At 49.3% G+C, this 17,550-nt stretch overlaps 1 protein-coding gene across 1 annotated transcript; it reads left to right on the top strand.

Moving 5' to 3' along the window:
* The first annotated feature begins 3,891 nt into the window (after window positions 1–3,891).
* Window positions 3,892–11,298, top strand: PRDM13 (PR/SET domain 13). The gene is made up of 4 exons (XM_068984944.1): window positions 3,892–4,035; window positions 5,542–5,673; window positions 5,939–6,059; window positions 9,572–11,298. The coding sequence occupies exons 1-4, from the start codon at window positions 3,892–3,894 to the stop codon at window positions 11,296–11,298; spliced, it is 2,124 nt and encodes a 707-aa protein (XP_068841045.1).
* Window positions 11,299–17,550: the final 6,252 nt, after the last annotated feature.

Below are 17,550 nucleotides of genomic sequence, written 5' to 3'. Positions count from 1 at the left end.
GAGTCCCGGCCGCTGCGCATCCACCGGCCTCGCAATTAGGGGAAAATGGCCCCGTCGCTGGCGTGTCATCTGGTGGCGTTCCCAGAGCCCGTCTCCGCCGCCCTATTCAGACCCGGCCTTAATGTCCCACCCGCGCCTCGGGGGCAGCGCAGCTGGTCCGCACTGACCCGCCCTCCCGGCCGGCGCGGACACCCTCGGGGGCGCGCCCCCGTCACCTCTGCCCCAGCTCGGCGGAGTCCCCGGGCCTCTGCCTCCCCCGCCGTCTCGCCAGCAGTCCTGGACCCCGCGCCCCTCCCTCCTTCCCGGGGTTTCGGGACTCTGCGCGTCGGCTGGGGAGGGTGGTGGCGTTGGTGACTCCCTAACACCCGGGGCCTCAAGGTCAAGGGCCGCGGGGGAGCGGGGAGTAGCCAACTGGGCCCCACTAGAATCTGAGGCACCAGGGCTTTGAGCCGCGGAGACTCCAGCTCAGCGCGAAGTCTTGCTGGGGCTCTTTCCCTCCAAGCGCAGCGCAGCCTGCTTACACGTGCGCGGCGCGGGCAGCGTATCCAGCTCGGCGCTCCGACGCCACCAGGCGCGGGCGGGGCCTCCCCCTAGCGCTGCCCGGCAGAGCCCCGCGGCGCGGTGGGGCTCGGCTAGGGGTGGGCTGGTCCCGTGGCGGGAGGGCCGCCGCTCTCCCGCGCCCACGCCTCATTAGAGGCAACCTGTTACCGGGACGCCGGTGTTGGCCGCGCAGTTCCGCGATGGGCAGCGAGCGGGGCCGCCCACAAACGTGCCTGGTCCCGCACCTCGGCGTAGAAGGGATTTCGCTTTAACGGGGCCTCTGGACGCCCATTTTCAGTCCATAAAAAAGCCGAGTGGAATGTTTTGATTGAGTCTCAACATTGTCTTTGAATAAGGCTGAGACCATGTAATTAATGTGTCTTTTTAATAAGGGACAATACGGCCGTTCAAGCTATTTAATTTCATTTAATTTTCCATCCCATTTGCTGCACAGCCCGCTTTTACTTTTAACACCCAGCCTTTCATGGCCCATCTTGCTCCACTGGGCACATTAGATTGGTTTCACCCTTGCTTTTTAGGGGAGGAAAAATAAAAGAAAATGTGTTCCTTTCCTCCTTTGTGGACAATTTATTTCACTTGGGGAACTTCAACTCTGAGCCACAGGACAGAATAAAACTGGGCGAGCTGGTGTGAATGCCTCTGGCGCAGTCCCTTTCTTCTCGCAGGGCTGGGAACCAGCCACAATTGGCTATATTAATAAATAACTTTCCTCACAGTCGGCCTTTACATGGTTCTATTGATAAAATTGTTCGCGTGTCGTTCACGCTTTTTCACTCATTAAGGAGGGCCGGGGAGGAGCCCCGAACCCAGGCCCCGCGCTCGCCCCTTCCCGCTCACAGTGCTGGTAATTTAAACTGGGTGTCATCCCGGAGTCGCCAGGCCAGAGGTTAGAGGGACATGTTCATGGCTTAAATTTATTGCCCTCCACTCTTCGGAGCCGCTTCCTCTCCTCCTCGCCTCCCCTGACTTTTGCCATTCATGGGCCGCTGGATCAAAGGCTCCCTGCTCTCTGTCGCGGCCAGCCCTCGCGGCCCGAAGAGGGGGCAATTGGAGGGTTAAGAATTAAAAATCAGCGGCAGTTCCCTCGGAAAGGAGCCCTGGACACCGTGTGGATGCAGGGATAGAGGAACCGCAGCGTATGGTCGCTCGGATTCGCCAACTGGCTCTTTTCCGTCCCAGCTGCAGCGTCTACACTGGCCTTGGGGTTGCCACCTAGCGGCCATCCGTGTGTCACCACCTCTCCCTTGACTTGGCTTGGATTCCCCTGTTAGGCAAGCCGCGAATTTTGGAACGCCCTAAATTCATTCACTCTACAGATCACTGCTGTTGACCTTCACATAAACCCTAGTGAATTGCAGAATGGAAACTAAGAGGCTGCATCATTATTCCCATTTTACGGATTACGAGACTGAGGCTCTGAAGCAACTTCCCGAAGTTTCCTCGAACCTTGAGTGACGGAGCACAGACTGCAGGAGCCCGAGTCTCTTGACCTTGTCCAGTACTGCGGACGCATATCTCCATCGACGGGTCCCGCAGGCAGGGCCTGGTGGGACGAACTGCTAAGTTACAGGTGTCGCCACCTTGCGTCCTGCCGCTGCTGTTAATCAGAATTATCCCCACCAGTGGCCTAAGAAACACAGGTTCGGCCGGCAGAGCCGGGTGGAGATTTCCACGTGGCCACAGCAGGGAGTCCTCCTGCATCTGCGCAGTGGTTGGGCCTCCAACAGCAGGCTGGAGCACAGAGTCACTCAGGTTTCTCCCGGAATACCGACTCCTGGGCATTGCGTTTGGGAAGCAGCGCTCAGGATGATTAGCACCCTGCAGGTGCCAGCAGAACTGTCACAAATATCTAATGAGCTCGATCACTCGTCTATCATTCGACAATAATACAGCAACTGTCCCCACACAAATCGGAGGCTTCTCTAAAAGAAAAGGAGGAGCATTCTGGTTGAAATACGAAGTAATGCAGGAGAGGCGGGTTCGATCCCTGGGTGAGGAAGATCCCCTGGATAAGTGAATGGCTATCCACTCCAGTATTCTTGCCTGGAGAATTCCATGGACAGAGGAGCCTGGGGTGGGGGTGGGGCTGGGGGCTACGGTCCATGGGGTTGCAAAGAGTCAGACACCACCGAGCGACTGAGCCCTCATGGACTGTTATCAACGCCCACCTCGCGCCTCTTTCCTGTGACCTTTGCTAGAGTGCTTTTAAAAGAAATGTCTGGCTTGTTGGTTCTGGGGAAGTTCGCCCCAAGAAATTCGTCCTCGTTTTAAACTTAAAAGCATTCAGGGTTTGGTCTTCGTTTGGCCTGCAGGGGAGAAATGATTAAAAACCCAGCCAGCAGAACCCCTCTTCAATCCTCTGGTGTAGTCAGGGCACGCGATCCCCACGTCTAGTCCCACGGCCTCTTCCCATTCTCCAGAGAAAGTGCAAGCCTGGGGGGCACCGGGGAGCAAAGGTGCAACTGACGTCGTCTCCCAAAACTAGTCCGGACTCTTCAAACTGGACAGAGGGGACGATAAAGTGGTTCTAAATAGTCGACTGGCCTGAACCCAATCCCCTGAAATGGTAATATGGCCGTTATTTAAAAAGTGTAGGTATTTTCTGGTGTTTTCCCATCAAGTACCTGCCTAATTTCTGTATGGCACACGCCAGAAATCAATAGAAGTTAACAAGTCCTCCAAACAGTCCCCATCTCTTTGTTTAATCTCCTTTACAATAAAGCCAAAGGGGAGAGAATTAAAAATCTTTGAAGTAGACCAAGGCTCAAAGGAATCAGCCAAGTAGACTTAAAGTAGTCACTTATTTCCCAAAACTGGTTTGTCGGCGAACAATAAAAGGAAGTAAAATTTATGGAGAAATTATACAGTGGATTTGTCACTTAAAATATCGTAACTGTCTCGAGGACAATACCCCATGCTGAGGATTAATGGTCCCGCCGGACCTTTGATTCACCAGCGCCTTTTCTTCGCCCTTGACAAATTGGATTTTTAGGAATGGGAAGGTCGCCTGGACCATTGTGCGCCAGCCATTCAGAGGCCTCGATTATGCAGGGGGCTGAGGGAACCACTCCATGTGACCCTCTCGGGTGGGACTCTGCAGCTGCTCCGCAGCGCAACTCTCTCACCAAACTCCGCGCCCTTCCGCTCGCGGTGCCAAAAGGCGCCCGCCCAGATTGAAAAGGCGCAGTGCATGCCCGGCCCCGTCACTCTGCGGGTGCAGGGCGCACGTCGAGGCGCGGCTCGCCGGCTCGCGCGCGGCTCCTGCTCTGTCACTCGCGCCCTGCCGAGGACCCCGCGCACCCGAGCGCCTGCCTGGCGGCGGCGGCAGCAATGCACGGAGCCGCTCGCGCTCCGGCCACCAGTGTGAGTGCCGACTGCTGCATCCCAGCCGGCCTGCGCCTCGGGCCGGTGCCTGGAACCTTCAAGCTGGGCAAGTACCTGTCAGACCGCAGGGAACCCGGGCCCAAGAAAAAGGTATTAGCCAGTCCGACCTCCGCTCTCTGCCGCTCGTTCGTCACCCCTTCTTCCCAGCCTAGGAAAGGGGTGGACAGGGTTAGGGGAGGAAACGGGTGACTGAGCCGTTACCTGCCAATTCTGCCAGGTGGAAGGGGACTGCGATCATTTCCCACAAGTCGCGTTAACCAAGAGCTGGACGTGGGCCAGGCTAGGGGAGAAGATATGGCTGAGGGGGGACAGCCCCTGGGTGGAGTGCACTAGGCTCTTTACGTGCTGGGACCACTAGGAACTCCCGATTTCCCCGGAGCGCTGGGGTCTCTGTCGCAGAGGCGCAACCCTCCAACCCTCCTCCCCGCCCTATCCAGCCTCTCTTGGCAAATGTGCCTTTTCTCTTTTATACAACACACAGGCGTTGAGGACTTTTTCTTTTTAATCTTCTGCCTTTCAATAAGCTAATTTGAGGCTTAAATTTACCTTCAGATAATTTAATCTCATCGTCTCCAAAAAACTTATCCTTGGAGACTCTTAGTTCCTAGAACCTCCCCAGGTGTTTCCTTCTGCGGATGTCTGCTTGTGGATTTGGGGCGAGTGGAGAGAGGATGCGCCAGGCGGTGGCTCTGATGCGGGTTCCGAGGACCAGGAACGTCCACCCGCGTGGGTCACCTGGGCCCGGCGATTGTAGCAGGGCTCGGAGGGGCTAGCATCGCAGATGGGAGGCTTCAGGGTCAACCTGCCAGCTCCGACTTCCCAAACAGCGTCGCGACCCCTGACCTGAGAGGGTTTCTAACAGGCTCCGGCCCGCCCGCCCTGAGGCGGCGCCCCAGCGGGTGAAGGTCGGCCAACTGCTACCGGGAATGAAGGCAGGAGTCCGGTGACTTGGGGAGGGGGAACTGGGAAGAGGACCCTGGACTACAGCTTTCTTGTAAGGCGCTGCTCGGGGGCTCGCCGGCCGGACCAGTACCTGGTTCTTCTCGAAATCATCCTCTTCCCGGCGGAGTAAAGCCTAGCTCGTCGCGAACCACGCCTTCTGCTTTAAACGCGCTTTAATTGCTTTTAAATGACCAGTCAGCCCGCGGCCGCTTTGTTCAGACACTTTCGCCGCGGGGCTTGCAGGCATCTCCGCACTTTGGTGCAGTGCCGCGGGAATGAGGAGGCACGAGAGGAGGCCCGGGATGCCCTGTGTCCCGGGACTGATTGTGAAACGTCTCTTGCCTGGCATCACGACTGCTCTCAGTACCGCGAAAAGGAGAGCTAGGGTCGGGGTGAGAAACATCTTTGGCGGGATGCTTTCACTCGCGCTGCCAAGGTGGAACAAAACGGGGAACTGTTATACTAGCCAGCCTCCCCTCTTCCTCCCTCCCCCAAGCAAGGGTCCTAAGGACTTACCCTCCTCCCAGCAGCGCACAGCGGTCTGGCCAAAGCGAACGCAACCATTCCTACGTCGGGTGGTGGGGGGATACCCTTTCCCTCCAGCTGCGGGTCCGGCCGTGGCACCGGGGAGAACGACCACTGCTTGTGTTACAGGTGCGCATGGTGAGAGGGGAGCTGGTGGACGAGTCGGGGGGCTCCCCCCTGGAGTGGATAGGGTTAATCCGGGCAGCCAGGAACCCCCAGGAACAGACTCTGGAAGCTATTGCAGACTTACCCGGAGGACAGGTACTGTGGGCTTCCCCCGCCACCGCCAATTCTATCTACCAAACTGTCACTGATGTTAAGAGCAAAGCACTTTAGCTAGAGATCTCATTTAAACATCCCAACAACCCTATAAGGTAGATACTATTATTTTCCCCATTTGAAGAGGGGTCTAATAGCTTTTCCCAGCGTCACACAGCGTCGGGGCTGGGAATCGAATTTTTCTCAGTTGTTTTTTGACCAGTTACCCAGGAAATGACTGCAAGCTGTCCTGTTCCTTGCGTCCCAGATCTTCTATCGAGCATTGCGAGACGTCCAGCCAGGGGAGGAGCTGACCGTGTGGTATTCCAACTCCTTGGCGCAGTGGTTCGACATACCCATCATTGCAACTCCAACGCACGACGAGAAAGGTACCGCCGCTAAGTGAGCCTCCAGGGCAAGCGCGGGTGGGTGAGACTCCGGTCCTCCTCCTCTGGTCTTTGGGGGGCATCCCTAGACCTGAAAGGCCTTTTTCTTGCTCTGTGTAAAACTGAATTCATACTCCCAGTCGGAGTGGGCAGAGGCGACGTCACCACTACTGCCTTTAAATCAACACTAAATGCTAACAGATCATAGTAATCTCGCTCTTGATGTCAGGGGAAAAATACTCCATGAATTTCATGCGGGTCGTCCTTTCCGATAGCATACCCAAAGAGACAATTATTTACTTACTTAAGAATCCATAAAGATGCTTTAACATATTATACGGATAACTACATCATGAGCTCCAAAAAATGTAACTCAAACCTGGAATGCTTTTATAAGGTGAGGGGGAATCTCTTCATCGGTTTGGAGGAGAGTAATGTATTTCTACAGCGTTTTAGAAGCATTACGGTACTTACAGCTTGTCAGTTGCCAGGTATTGAGACCCTTCCTTTTAAATGGTATTTATTCATTTCCCTCTCCCTACTTAAATCGAAACTCGGCCCAGTTTCTTCTCAGATTTATTTGATCCTTTCCAAAGCCCAGAGCAGATTCATGCAAATTAAGGTGCAGCAAGTAACTAAAGAAAGAAACATTTTCAAACCTCCTCTAGGACACTGAGAAACACTTCCTGTGGAAAAAAACTGGAAGGTGCTAAAATAGTTAAGATCTCCAGAGTCCCTTTTATTGCACAATACTTCTGTGACTTTCTTTTCTCTTCACCAGTTGTTTTAGTTTGTAATTTCTCCTAAAGACATAGTTATATTTAAAGTCAACATCACAGATGCTGTGAAATATTTTGACACATTCTCCTGAATCGCCTGCTTAATCTCATTCCTTTAGAAATAAAGAACTTAATATAAGTGTAGGATTTAAGAAACACTTCATGGATAAGACAGAATGAAATTAATTCAAAATGATGAATCACTTCACTTCAGAGTATCCTTGTCCTCTGTAAATTAATTCTATTGATTTTGTGGGTAGACCTGTATGTACAGTATTCATAAAAGTTTTCCTAGATTTTTCCTTCTATCACATTATATTACATTCTCTTGTCAACTTCTTCCAGTAAAAGACAAACATGACAAAAGCCCCATAGTGGAGAACTCTCAAATCTGTCACTATAGAACAATTCCAAGGACTACTGGCCTTTGGGGGCCAGGAATTTTTGCAAAGAACACCCTTTCTTAGACACTCTCAAATAGTACAAAAGCAATTTGTTTGAGTGGTGGCCCTCATGTTTTCATTTCAGTCAATAGAGCCAATAAACATCATATGGTCACAGATGTCAGAACAGACAGCATTTCCCTTTTGGGGAATGTGTAGGTTATTTTGAACCCTGATTTCTCCAGCTTTCAGATGCTTGAAATCTGGATAACCTTGGAGATGCATCTGAGAGAGGAGGCAAAATCACTTACAAGGTGTGTTGATATGTTTGGCACAGGTTGGATTTCAGAATCAAGAGAACATGTCAACTCATTAGCATAAACTAAAAAACATAATGAAACAGAAAACATACATTGGCTTAAACCTTGAAAAGAGGAAGAAATAAGTAGAGATGGCTGCAATTCTTCCAATATTGACTAACTCTAGTGGGTTTCAATTCCATAGTAAGATTAAGGAAAATACTGACTTTGTTTTAGAAACAGAGCTGAGTCACTTTGGGGTAGCCTTGGAAAATGCCCTCTTTAAAAATGTGTGATGAGAGGGAGGTTCTGAACTTAGCAGAAAGGAAGTTACTTAAGATATTAAATCAACACAACCACCAAGAGAACTCAGAAAATCTTCCCTCTTATGAAGATTTATTTTACATGGCTGTTCAGTACAACAGACATGATTTTTATCATTGAAATCACTAGAATCACTTTTATCTGTCTTCCATAAACAATGAGGATAGGTCACATAGGCAAATCATCTTCCTTTCTCCGTTTTCTTTCTGCTCTACCATAACTTCAGCTAGAATAATCTGCTCCTTACTTGAACTTCCACCTTAGTTATCTGGGAGGAAGGACTACTTGCTTTATCCAGATTCAAGAGTGAAATACATGAAGAGAGGAATATTTGAAAATTTCTCCCATTGTTGTTTCTGTAGTAATGTTTTAGAAGTTTAAGCTGCTGGTATGCAAGGAGGAAAAATTTAACTTTCCCATTACGTTTAATGAAACTGATGTTTACTTTGTATACTTTCTGGTGGCTCAACTAACTTCTTTCTTATGGACATCCTTACCTTCAATCAACCAATTATCAATAATAATTGGTTATTAAAAAACAAATAATAAACCAAGTATTATCAATCAACCACAATATTTAAGAAGAAACCCCACTGCAAAGCTTGCTTTCTCTGAAGCGATATAACATGGGCTTTTAAAGTGAAAATTAACTTCTACCATGTGATCAAAATCTGTCTCATACACATGTCTTTTGACTGTGTTCCCAGACTCTAGCAAAATTAAACAACTTATGTTAATAATATTAAACACACAAGGATGTTTGATACCAAAAGCATGTGTGTAGTTCCTGACAGAGAACTGTGTACTTATTGAAAGCTGAGTATCTATATTATTCTCTCTCTCTCACACACACACATGCACATACATTGATATTTTCCAAGAACTTTACTAAGCTTGGATTTGTGCAGCTGTCTAGGAGTTAATTAATAACCAGGTGGAATAACTGACAAGACAATGCATATAATCCTTCTGTTTTTAGAATATGAGGACCTAAGACTTTTTCTTTTCTCCCATCAAATTAAATGGGGTTAAAGAGGAAATACAGATGCAAATAATTTTGAAGAATAGCAAATCATAGTCCCGATGTGGTCCTTCAGTTGGTCACGCTCCAGGAAAATCTCAAGCAAAATGTTTAAGACTGGGAGGGGTTGGGGAGGGTGGGTAGTGGACATAAAAGACATTGTTCTGTGAAAAGGAATGATTACATATGGCCCATACATACAGGATATTGTCTCGCCTGGTAATGAGGCGCTCACGACCATTAGATTGGCCTTTGTTCAGTTTATCCAAACTCCTTGACATACGCCACCTATTCTGCAAACACCAACAGATGGGCCCAGGCACAGCACAGCCCCGACACTTGATTTAAAGCAACAGCTGCTCTCGGCTCTTCCCTGGCTCTTTCAAGCCAGCCTCCCTGAGCACTGCCCTTCCAATGAAGATATGCTCGGATGGCCCGGAAAAAGTCTTCGTTGGAAAAGCCCAGGTCACACCTCTCGGTCTCTGAGTAATCCCAGAGAATGGAGATGGTGACAAAGTTGGCTATTTGGGGCTTCTCGGAGTCCTTGCTACAATGGGGCTACAGAACTCACTTATTCGTCGGTACCCAAGAATACTTATAGTTCACCCCATACCGCTGGTCAAAACCTGGGCTCTGCCTTGGGTGCCCTGGCGGTTTCTCTCGCTTGTTTGCTTCTCACCGGGTCTCCTTTTAACTGTTTCTCGCCCAGGGGAGGAGCGCTACATTTGCTGGTACTGCTGGAGGACGTTTAGATATCCCAACAGCCTTAAAGCACATCTACGTTTCCACTGCGTGCTCAGCAGCGGCGGGGGCCGCGCCTACCTGCACCACGAGCAAGCGGCTCGCCAAGGCGCTGCCCCGGCCGCGGATGGCCTTCGCCTTTCCCCGAAACCCCCGGCGTCAGATTTCGCTGCGGCCGCCCCGGCGACCACTCTTCGACCGCACCCGCAGGTCCCAGCGGCCCCTCAGGCTTGCGGAGCGCGGGAGAGCATCAAGCGCGAGGCCTCCTCCGCGCCCTCCGCCACGTCACCTACCCCGGCCAAGTGGGGGCCGTCCAAGAAGGGAAAAGAGCAGCCGGACCGCGCTCTGGACATGAGTGGTCCCGCCCGAGGACATGGCCACTTCCTTGGCATCGTGGGCGGTTCCCCAGCGGGGGGCGGCCTCGCTTTCTACCCAGGCGTGCGCTCGGCTTTCAAGCCTGCTGGCTTGGCCAGGGCAGCCGCCGCCGCGCACGGCGACCCCTACCGGGACGAGGGCGGCGGCAAACCCGGGACCGGCCTGGCTTTAAGCAGGCTGCTGGGCGGGGGACGGGCAGGCGGACACCCGAGAAGCGGGGAAAACCCGGCGGCTGGCGGCGCTGGCCACCACCATCACCACCATGCGCACCACCATCACCATCCCAAGTGCCTACTCGCGGGGGACCCGCCGCCGCCTCCTGGCCTGCCCTGCTCCGCGGCTCTGCGCGGCTTCCCTCTGCTCCCCGGGCCCCCGGAAGAGGCGTCCGCCTTCAAGCACGTGGAGCGCGCCCCGCCCGCCGCCGCCGAGCTACCAGGAGCGCGTTACGCGCAGCTGCCTCCCGCAGCCGGGCTGCCCCTCGAACGCTGCTCGCTGCCACCCCTCGACGCGGGCGGCCTCAAAGGCTACCCGGGTGGCGAGTGCAGCCACCTGCCGGCCGTCATGCCGGCCTTTACCGTCTACAACGGGGAGCTCCTGTACGGCTCACCAGCCGCCGCCGCTTATTACCCACTCAAACTGCACTTCGGCGGGCTGCTCAAGTATCCGGAGTCCATCTCTTACTTCAGCGGGCCCGCAGCGGCGGCCGCTCTGAGCCCGGCCGAGCTGGGCTCCCTGGCTAGCATTGACCGAGAGATCGCCATGCACACGCAGCAGTTGTCGGAGATGGCAGCGGGGAAAGGCCGCGGCCGCCTGGACGCGGGGACGCTGCCCCCGGCCGTCGTGGCGGCGGGCGGCGCCGGCGGAGGCGGCAGCGGGGGCGGCAGCGGCGCGGGCAAGCCCAAGACGGGTCACCTGTGCCTCTACTGCGGCAAGCTGTACTCGCGCAAGTACGGGCTCAAGATCCACATGCGGACGCACACGGGCTACAAGCCGCTCAAGTGCAAGGTGTGCCTGCGGCCTTTCGGCGACCCCAGCAATCTCAACAAGCACATCCGGCTGCACGCCGAGGGCAACACGCCCTACCGCTGCGAGTTCTGCGGCAAGGTGCTGGTACGCCGCCGGGACCTGGAGCGCCACGTCAAGTCTCGCCACCCCGGCCAGAACCTGCTCCCCAAGGCGGCCGACGGCCCGGGCGCCGAGCCTCACTACCCCCCGGAGCCGGGAGAGCCCAAGAGCGACAACGACAGTGACGTGGACGTCTGCTTCACCGACGACCAGAGCGACCCCGAGGCCGGGGGCGGTGGCGAACGCGACGAGTAAAGAGTCTTTCAGGGAAGGCGGGGAGTGTGGGGGCGTGGACAGAGAGAAGAGGGGGTTCTGCTGTGGGAGAAGAGGAGCTGCTGGTGGTGAGAAAGACCCGGCGGACAAAACCGGTTTGGTTTTGGTCGCGCGCCAGATTTGGAACAGTGAGCGGTCCCAGGTCGGAAGCTGAAAGTCTGAGCAAAGGTTTAGAGGCGTCTTACAGAAATCTTGCCTTCCGAGCACCCCCAGGGCGGCGAGTCCCAGCGCACTCTAGGCCCCTGAGCACCGCGAATAGGCTTCCCTTTCGCCAACCCAGGCGGTTGGCTCTCCAGGTTTAAGATCACATGAATGGGAAGCCACAGCGCCCTCGAGGGCGTCGATTTTAACTGCCGCGTATTTTTAAATTGTTCTTTTTTGTGAAGAAAATTGTGCCTTTTGAAACGACGTTTTGTGTGTGTATTTTACATTAGCATTTCGCTGCATAGGCAAAATAGTAGCCGCAATTCGGTAGATGTGACATCCATACACTTGTTTCCATTTCATCTGTTTTCGTGTCAAAGACTACGCCTTGACGCAATGAATATATAGTGGTAGCAGGTGTACAAATTGGTCAAGTTGCAATTATTTATAAGAGAATGATGACAAATGTAAAATATATAAAGCATGAGTCTTGAGAGCACGCAATATATAATTTTAAAGAAAATGCCCTATTTGGTAGAGAACACATGTGATGTATGTTGTTTTATAATGAATGATGTAAAGTGGATTCAGTATTTTGGTCTTGGTTCCAGTTTGTGCAATCTTTAATAAAAATAAAGATTAAAAACAAGAGTTTGCTCACTTGGCAGGTTCAGCAGATCTTTTAATGAAATAATTTAATTTGAAAGTGGTTTTTGAGGAGACTCTATAATACAATAAATCAGGGGACATGAATACTTTGATTATTCATGAAATAAATTTTAAGTACGGTTATAATAGGGAAACATCATTTTCATTACGTGCATTGCACAGGCTCCCAGATAGCAGGCAAAACAATTGTTTGCTGAAACCATTGTTAATCACGCTGTGTTTTCATCTTGATGGAAAGAAGCTAATGACCTTCAAGAAAAAACACACCCACACACAATATTCCTCATCAAAAAGAACTGTGCAACCCTAGAATCACTATTTTTTATGTACCATTTTGACAGAACCTCCCTTGGAAAGCAAAAAAAGGAAACTTGAATAGTGCTTTTATGATTCGTACATTTTCATATTCATTCAACAAATATTAAAGAAGGATCTATTTTATTGGAAGGGATGATCTATTCGTTTTACGTAGGTTCCCCCTACCCGAAGTACATCTTTCAACAATCTCCTGCTGTCTGAATGGGTCCCCTTTTACAGAAGAGGAAATAATACTCTTCAAGGTCACTACTGGGAGGCCTATAATTAGGCAAACTTAGGAGCAGTGACTTTATTTATGGGTATACAAAATTAATGCTAACTAATGGAAGGATATCATAAAGAATATAATTTTGTGGGCTAAAACTGGAAAACACCTTCTCCCCTACCTCCCATTCCTTTCTCCACATGCTCTCTGGGGTTTCACTGCAGTTATGGAGGAAGAGGAGGATTAGTCACACCCCTTGGCTAAGGGTAGGTCCTCTAAAAGCCCTGGTCTGCAGCGCTTCTCCCTGAGATTGGCAGGAAAATTCTAGTGGGTCACCAAAGGGTCTTGGATATGACCTTGATGATTTAACTCAGTTAAAAATGTGCTTTGTTTTCTGCATCCTAGTACTTTGGCATTCTTCAACCTGCAGTCTTCCATTTGGGAACACAGCCTCAATCACTGGGTAGCTGGCAGGGACTTTTTCTAACCCATCCCAGCAGGAGGCATGGCTGGGCGATGAAGGGCATATAAATTCTGTGGGTTGTGATCAGCAAAAAAAATTTCTTCTATGGGAAAATTTATGCTTGGATTATAGGCTTTTTTTTAGTGTCAGCTGGGCTTCCCTGATAGCTCAGTTGGTAAAGAATCTGCCTGCAATGCAGGAGACCCTGGTTTGATCCTTGGGTCAAAAAGATCTGCTGAAGAAGGGATAGGCTACCCACTCCAATATTCTTGGACTTCCCTTATGGCTCAGATGGTATATAATCTGCCACAATGTGGGAGACCTGGGTTCAATCCCTGGGTTGGGAAGATCTCCTGAAGAAGGGAAAGGCTACCCACTCCACTATTCTGGCCTAGAGAATGCCATGGTCTGTATAGTCCATGGGGTCACAAAGAGTCAGACACACTGAACTTTCACTTAAGTGTCAGCATAAGTGACTTTCACTTAAGTGATTTTCACTTAAGTTTCACACTGACTTTCACTTAAGTGTCAGCTGACCTGAAAATGTTTTGCTTTGTAAAAGAAAGCCCAAAGAGGAACAAAAAATATGCGTGGATTAACATTTACATATGGTGGTAATGATACTACTGTTTATTGAGGATTCTTATGCTATTTGCAAATTTGTTCTTCTCTGCAGAACTACCAGGTTTAGTGATGGCCCTGCCACACAGAACTGGAAGTGAACCCAAGCATCTGCTAGTTCATCTGCTTATCACTGCCTACTTAGTGGTCCTGCCCTGTGAAGCAAAGCTTAAAACCAAATCCACACTTATAGAGAAATACTGGAAAATTTTCTGAAATCAGGTTGTGTAAGTCCTCAAAAAAGTTGAGAAAGGTTGCCCAGATTTGAGACATAGGAAGTTTTATCTGCTATAAAAGCCATGTTTCCTTCACCAATTACCTAGCTCATTACTAAGTTCTACAAATTGTTCTGTGTGAAATAGCCTCAAAAAAAATAATACAGTTTGGAGAGGAAACACATTTTAGAATTGATAAATATTTAATAAAACAATTTCCAGACTTCCACTTTTCTCTTTATTAATTGATATGTTATTAAACTCCAATATAAAAATGAAAATTGAACATAGATTAAAAAAACTCTTAATCATAGATCATTCATAATTCTCCATAGGTTACCTCAGATAACCTATATATCTGTCCATATGTGTGCACCCTATCATACATAACTAATGCAGTTATTTTTTTCAATGATGAAATCAAATTGGTGACATCCAATCAGTAAAGACACTACTTATTTTAAGCGACTTAGTCGTCTTAGTGTTTCTCAGGTTACTTCTTTCAGTCTTGTATCTCTCTCCACTCTCACCACTCCAACCCTCAATCCTCATCCTGATGACCGCAGCTAACTGTGAAAATTACACTAAGGACACCCGAAGTTTCTGAGATTTTAACTGAATATTTTGTACCAAAAGATTTTTTAAAGTAGGAGAATTTATACCTCTTAGAAGTGAGAGACTCTGGGTTGTTTAGGCCTAGTTAATTTGGACATTAAAATGTTTTGCTAACTGAATAAATCATCCATACATAGGTTGTAGGCTTGCCGGTGCTTCTCACTTGCTTGACATCTTGGGCCAATCTTTTCCAATGTCCTCATCTGTAAAACAGGTTGAAATAAGCAATAAAGTCGCTGTGAAGACTGAATGAGAGTTAATTCAGGTAAACTGCTTTTAGAATCAAGCCTGACACGCAGTGAGCTCTCAAACAGTATTTACAAACTTCTAGCAACTCTTTGTGGTTTCATTTCGAAGACATCAACGAACGAGATAAGGGGAGACGCCCTTTCATCAGCATTTTTCTGCAGGGCACTCGCTCTCTTGGGTTCACGTCTAGCCCCAGACAAACTCTTGCCAACTTCAGTAAATAAAGGCCTTTCACACATTTGCTGAAGAGAAATTTCTTCAAGCTCCTTATTAATTCATCTTTCTATTTTGAATTCAGACACCGGTTTAAATGGTTCATAGCGGTTACGTGAACGGGAAGAACAATGCTCGTTAGTTTTCACTAATTTTTTGAAAGCTTGGCTGTGCTTGAGGTGAGCCATGAATTTTAGCAGAAGAATGCACAAGAGATGAGGTCCTGCCTATACGGAGCATACAGCAAGAGCTGCAACTTCTTCAGGCTCTACTCTGCTGCCGCTGCTAAGTCACTTCAGTCGTGTCCGACTCTCTGTGACCCCATAGACGGCAGCCCAGCAGGCTTCCCCGTCCCTGGGATTCTCCAGGAAGAACTGGAATGAGTTGCCATTTCCTTCTCCACTCTAGGGAAAGTTTATTTGCTGACTAGACTCTGAGGGAAGAAGGTGGGCGGCGGTGGACTTCCAGTTTAGAACTGCAGCTCTGGGGAGCTGGAGGAACAGTAGAAGAACTGGCTGCGGGGGTTCCAGAGCCGAGAGGGCGGTGATTGGCTACTCCCGTTGAGTTCGAACGCTCCCATTGGCTCATTCTTTGGAGCCGGGGTCGCTATTGGTGGCGGGCTGGTACCGCACGAAGCTTGGGGTAGGGGCTGCCTCGCGAGAACCCCCGGCCCAGTGCCCGTATCCCTTGGGTGAGTGTCGCGGTGTCACTCTGCGTGTGTGTTGCTTGCAGCTTAGTTTTCCCTGGAAACGAGGGTTTCGGTGGCTGGGTTTCGGGCAGAAATGTGGGAGTCTCGCCTCGTTTAGGTGTACATTCCGAGAGCCCGGAAGCCAGAGAGATGAGGGAAAACCCCCGCGGCATCCAGCAGGCGACCGAGAGAGTCCCAGGCCCCGGACTAGTCCTTGTTTCGGTGGTCCTGGCCCGCAGTGGCTGAGAGCTGCGGCACCAGCGCTGCGCGCCCTTGCCATCTGCTGCTTCCTCAAAGGGAAGAGTGCAGAGGCGTTGGCGCCATTGGGAGGTCAGACGTGACCCTTGGCCACCCAGGTGTGGGTTGTGAAGGGAGGACTCAACAGACGGCGGGGCCAACGTGTTTAGTTCCAGAAGGAGCGTGGCGCTCGTTCTGGGCTGGGCGACCTTCCTACAAAAGATGAAAGGAGCGCTTCTGTCATCTGCGACTGTAGTTTAATTCAAATTAGGTGTAACCGTTGTACGCAACAGACAACTTGTCAATGCCTTTGGCTTGCAAACGATACGAGGGCCCTTCAACAAGGGATCAAGAGGGGGTAGATTCTGTGTATGCGTGTAAACCATTTAAAGACACCGATTTGATTTTAATATGTTTTAATGATTTCCGTTTTAAGCCTTTCATGTAAATAAAAATTAAAGCACAGATTGGCTAAAGAATATGTGATAGCATAAAAAAGGGTCTTTTTTTGATGATTCGAATCAAATAGATTGAAAGGAACGTTTTCACGTAGAGGAAACTTTATTAAAAATGAAATATAGTCAATATCTAAATATCATGAACATTATCTCTCTTTTTGGTATCCACATACACATTTGCATAATTCAGTATTGTAGGAGATGGTTTCCTATATGTATTTCCTATTTTTGATGTTGGCAGTACAGTAATGTTCCTGGAGGTTAGTTTAAGTAGAGAAGGATATAAGATCCAATGTTCCATGGCAAGTTGTATTTGAATGGGAGACACTCAATTCCAGTGATTTGAGTAGAAAGCCTTAGGTGGAAATGTCTTATGTGACAGGAGATACAGTGAAGAGAGATGCAATAGGAAATGGCTTTACATAAAAACATGGTGAAGGTCAAAGATAGTTTTTAATCTTTTTTTTTAATATCCCTGACAACAGGCAGAAAGATAAGATTCTGTACTTGACACTGAGCAGTTGATTCCTGAATTATCACCTTAAGGTAAAATGAGACATGACCAGGTCAGGTTTAAGCTTACTTGAGTGTGTTGAACCATAGCAGAACACATCTGTGAGCAACAAAATGCTTTCAGGTATGCTAAAAGTCAGTCCGATGAGAAATGAGTCAATACAGGATGTTGTATTTTATAAGTTTATTTGTGATTTTCAGAAACCTGGAGAAAGAAAGGCCTTAACAACCAAGAAGACACAGAGAAAAGAAAATCCATGAGGGGATTTATAGGGTAGGCTTTCTCAATTATTTAAAGCTAACATGCTGAAATGTGAATTCAGCATGAATTCAGGGTACTAACTTTGCATCTATAGGTGCTTGTATATATATTGCACCTTAGGTTTGTTTCCAAAATCAATGTATGTATTACTGATGTTGATGTAACTTGATAGTTTGGAACATCCTGTTACACATACTGGCCAATATTCTTATAAAGTGAGAAAAAAATTAGCTTTGCCTTGAGTGTATTTTTGGGACGTAACTCAGTTTATTAAATCTTCACTATCTCATCTAATCTTTCTAAGAACCTACTTTACAGATAAGGGAAATGAAGTTTATGTTGCTCAGCCAACTAGCCAGCTAGA

Source organism: Capricornis sumatraensis, chromosome 13 (assembly GCF_032405125.1).
Source record: "Capricornis sumatraensis isolate serow.1 chromosome 13, serow.2, whole genome shotgun sequence".
Taxonomy (NCBI): Eukaryota; Metazoa; Chordata; class Mammalia; order Artiodactyla; family Bovidae; genus Capricornis; species Capricornis sumatraensis.
This window is presented reverse-complemented; position numbering and strand designations above follow the sequence as displayed.

Bases quoted from the DNA above. Each gene is read 5' to 3' on its own strand.
- PRDM13 (XM_068984944.1), top strand. From the start codon at position 3,892: ATGCACGGAGCCGCTCGCGCTCCGGCCACCAGTGTGAGTGCCGACTGC. The intron at 5,674-5,938 runs GTACTGTGGGCT...CTTGCGTCCCAG, and splicing joins CAGACTTACCCGGAGGACAG to ATCTTCTATCGAGCATTGCG. The intron at 6,060-9,571 runs GTACCGCCGCTA...TTTCTCGCCCAG, and splicing joins TCCAACGCACGACGAGAAAG to GGGAGGAGCGCTACATTTGC.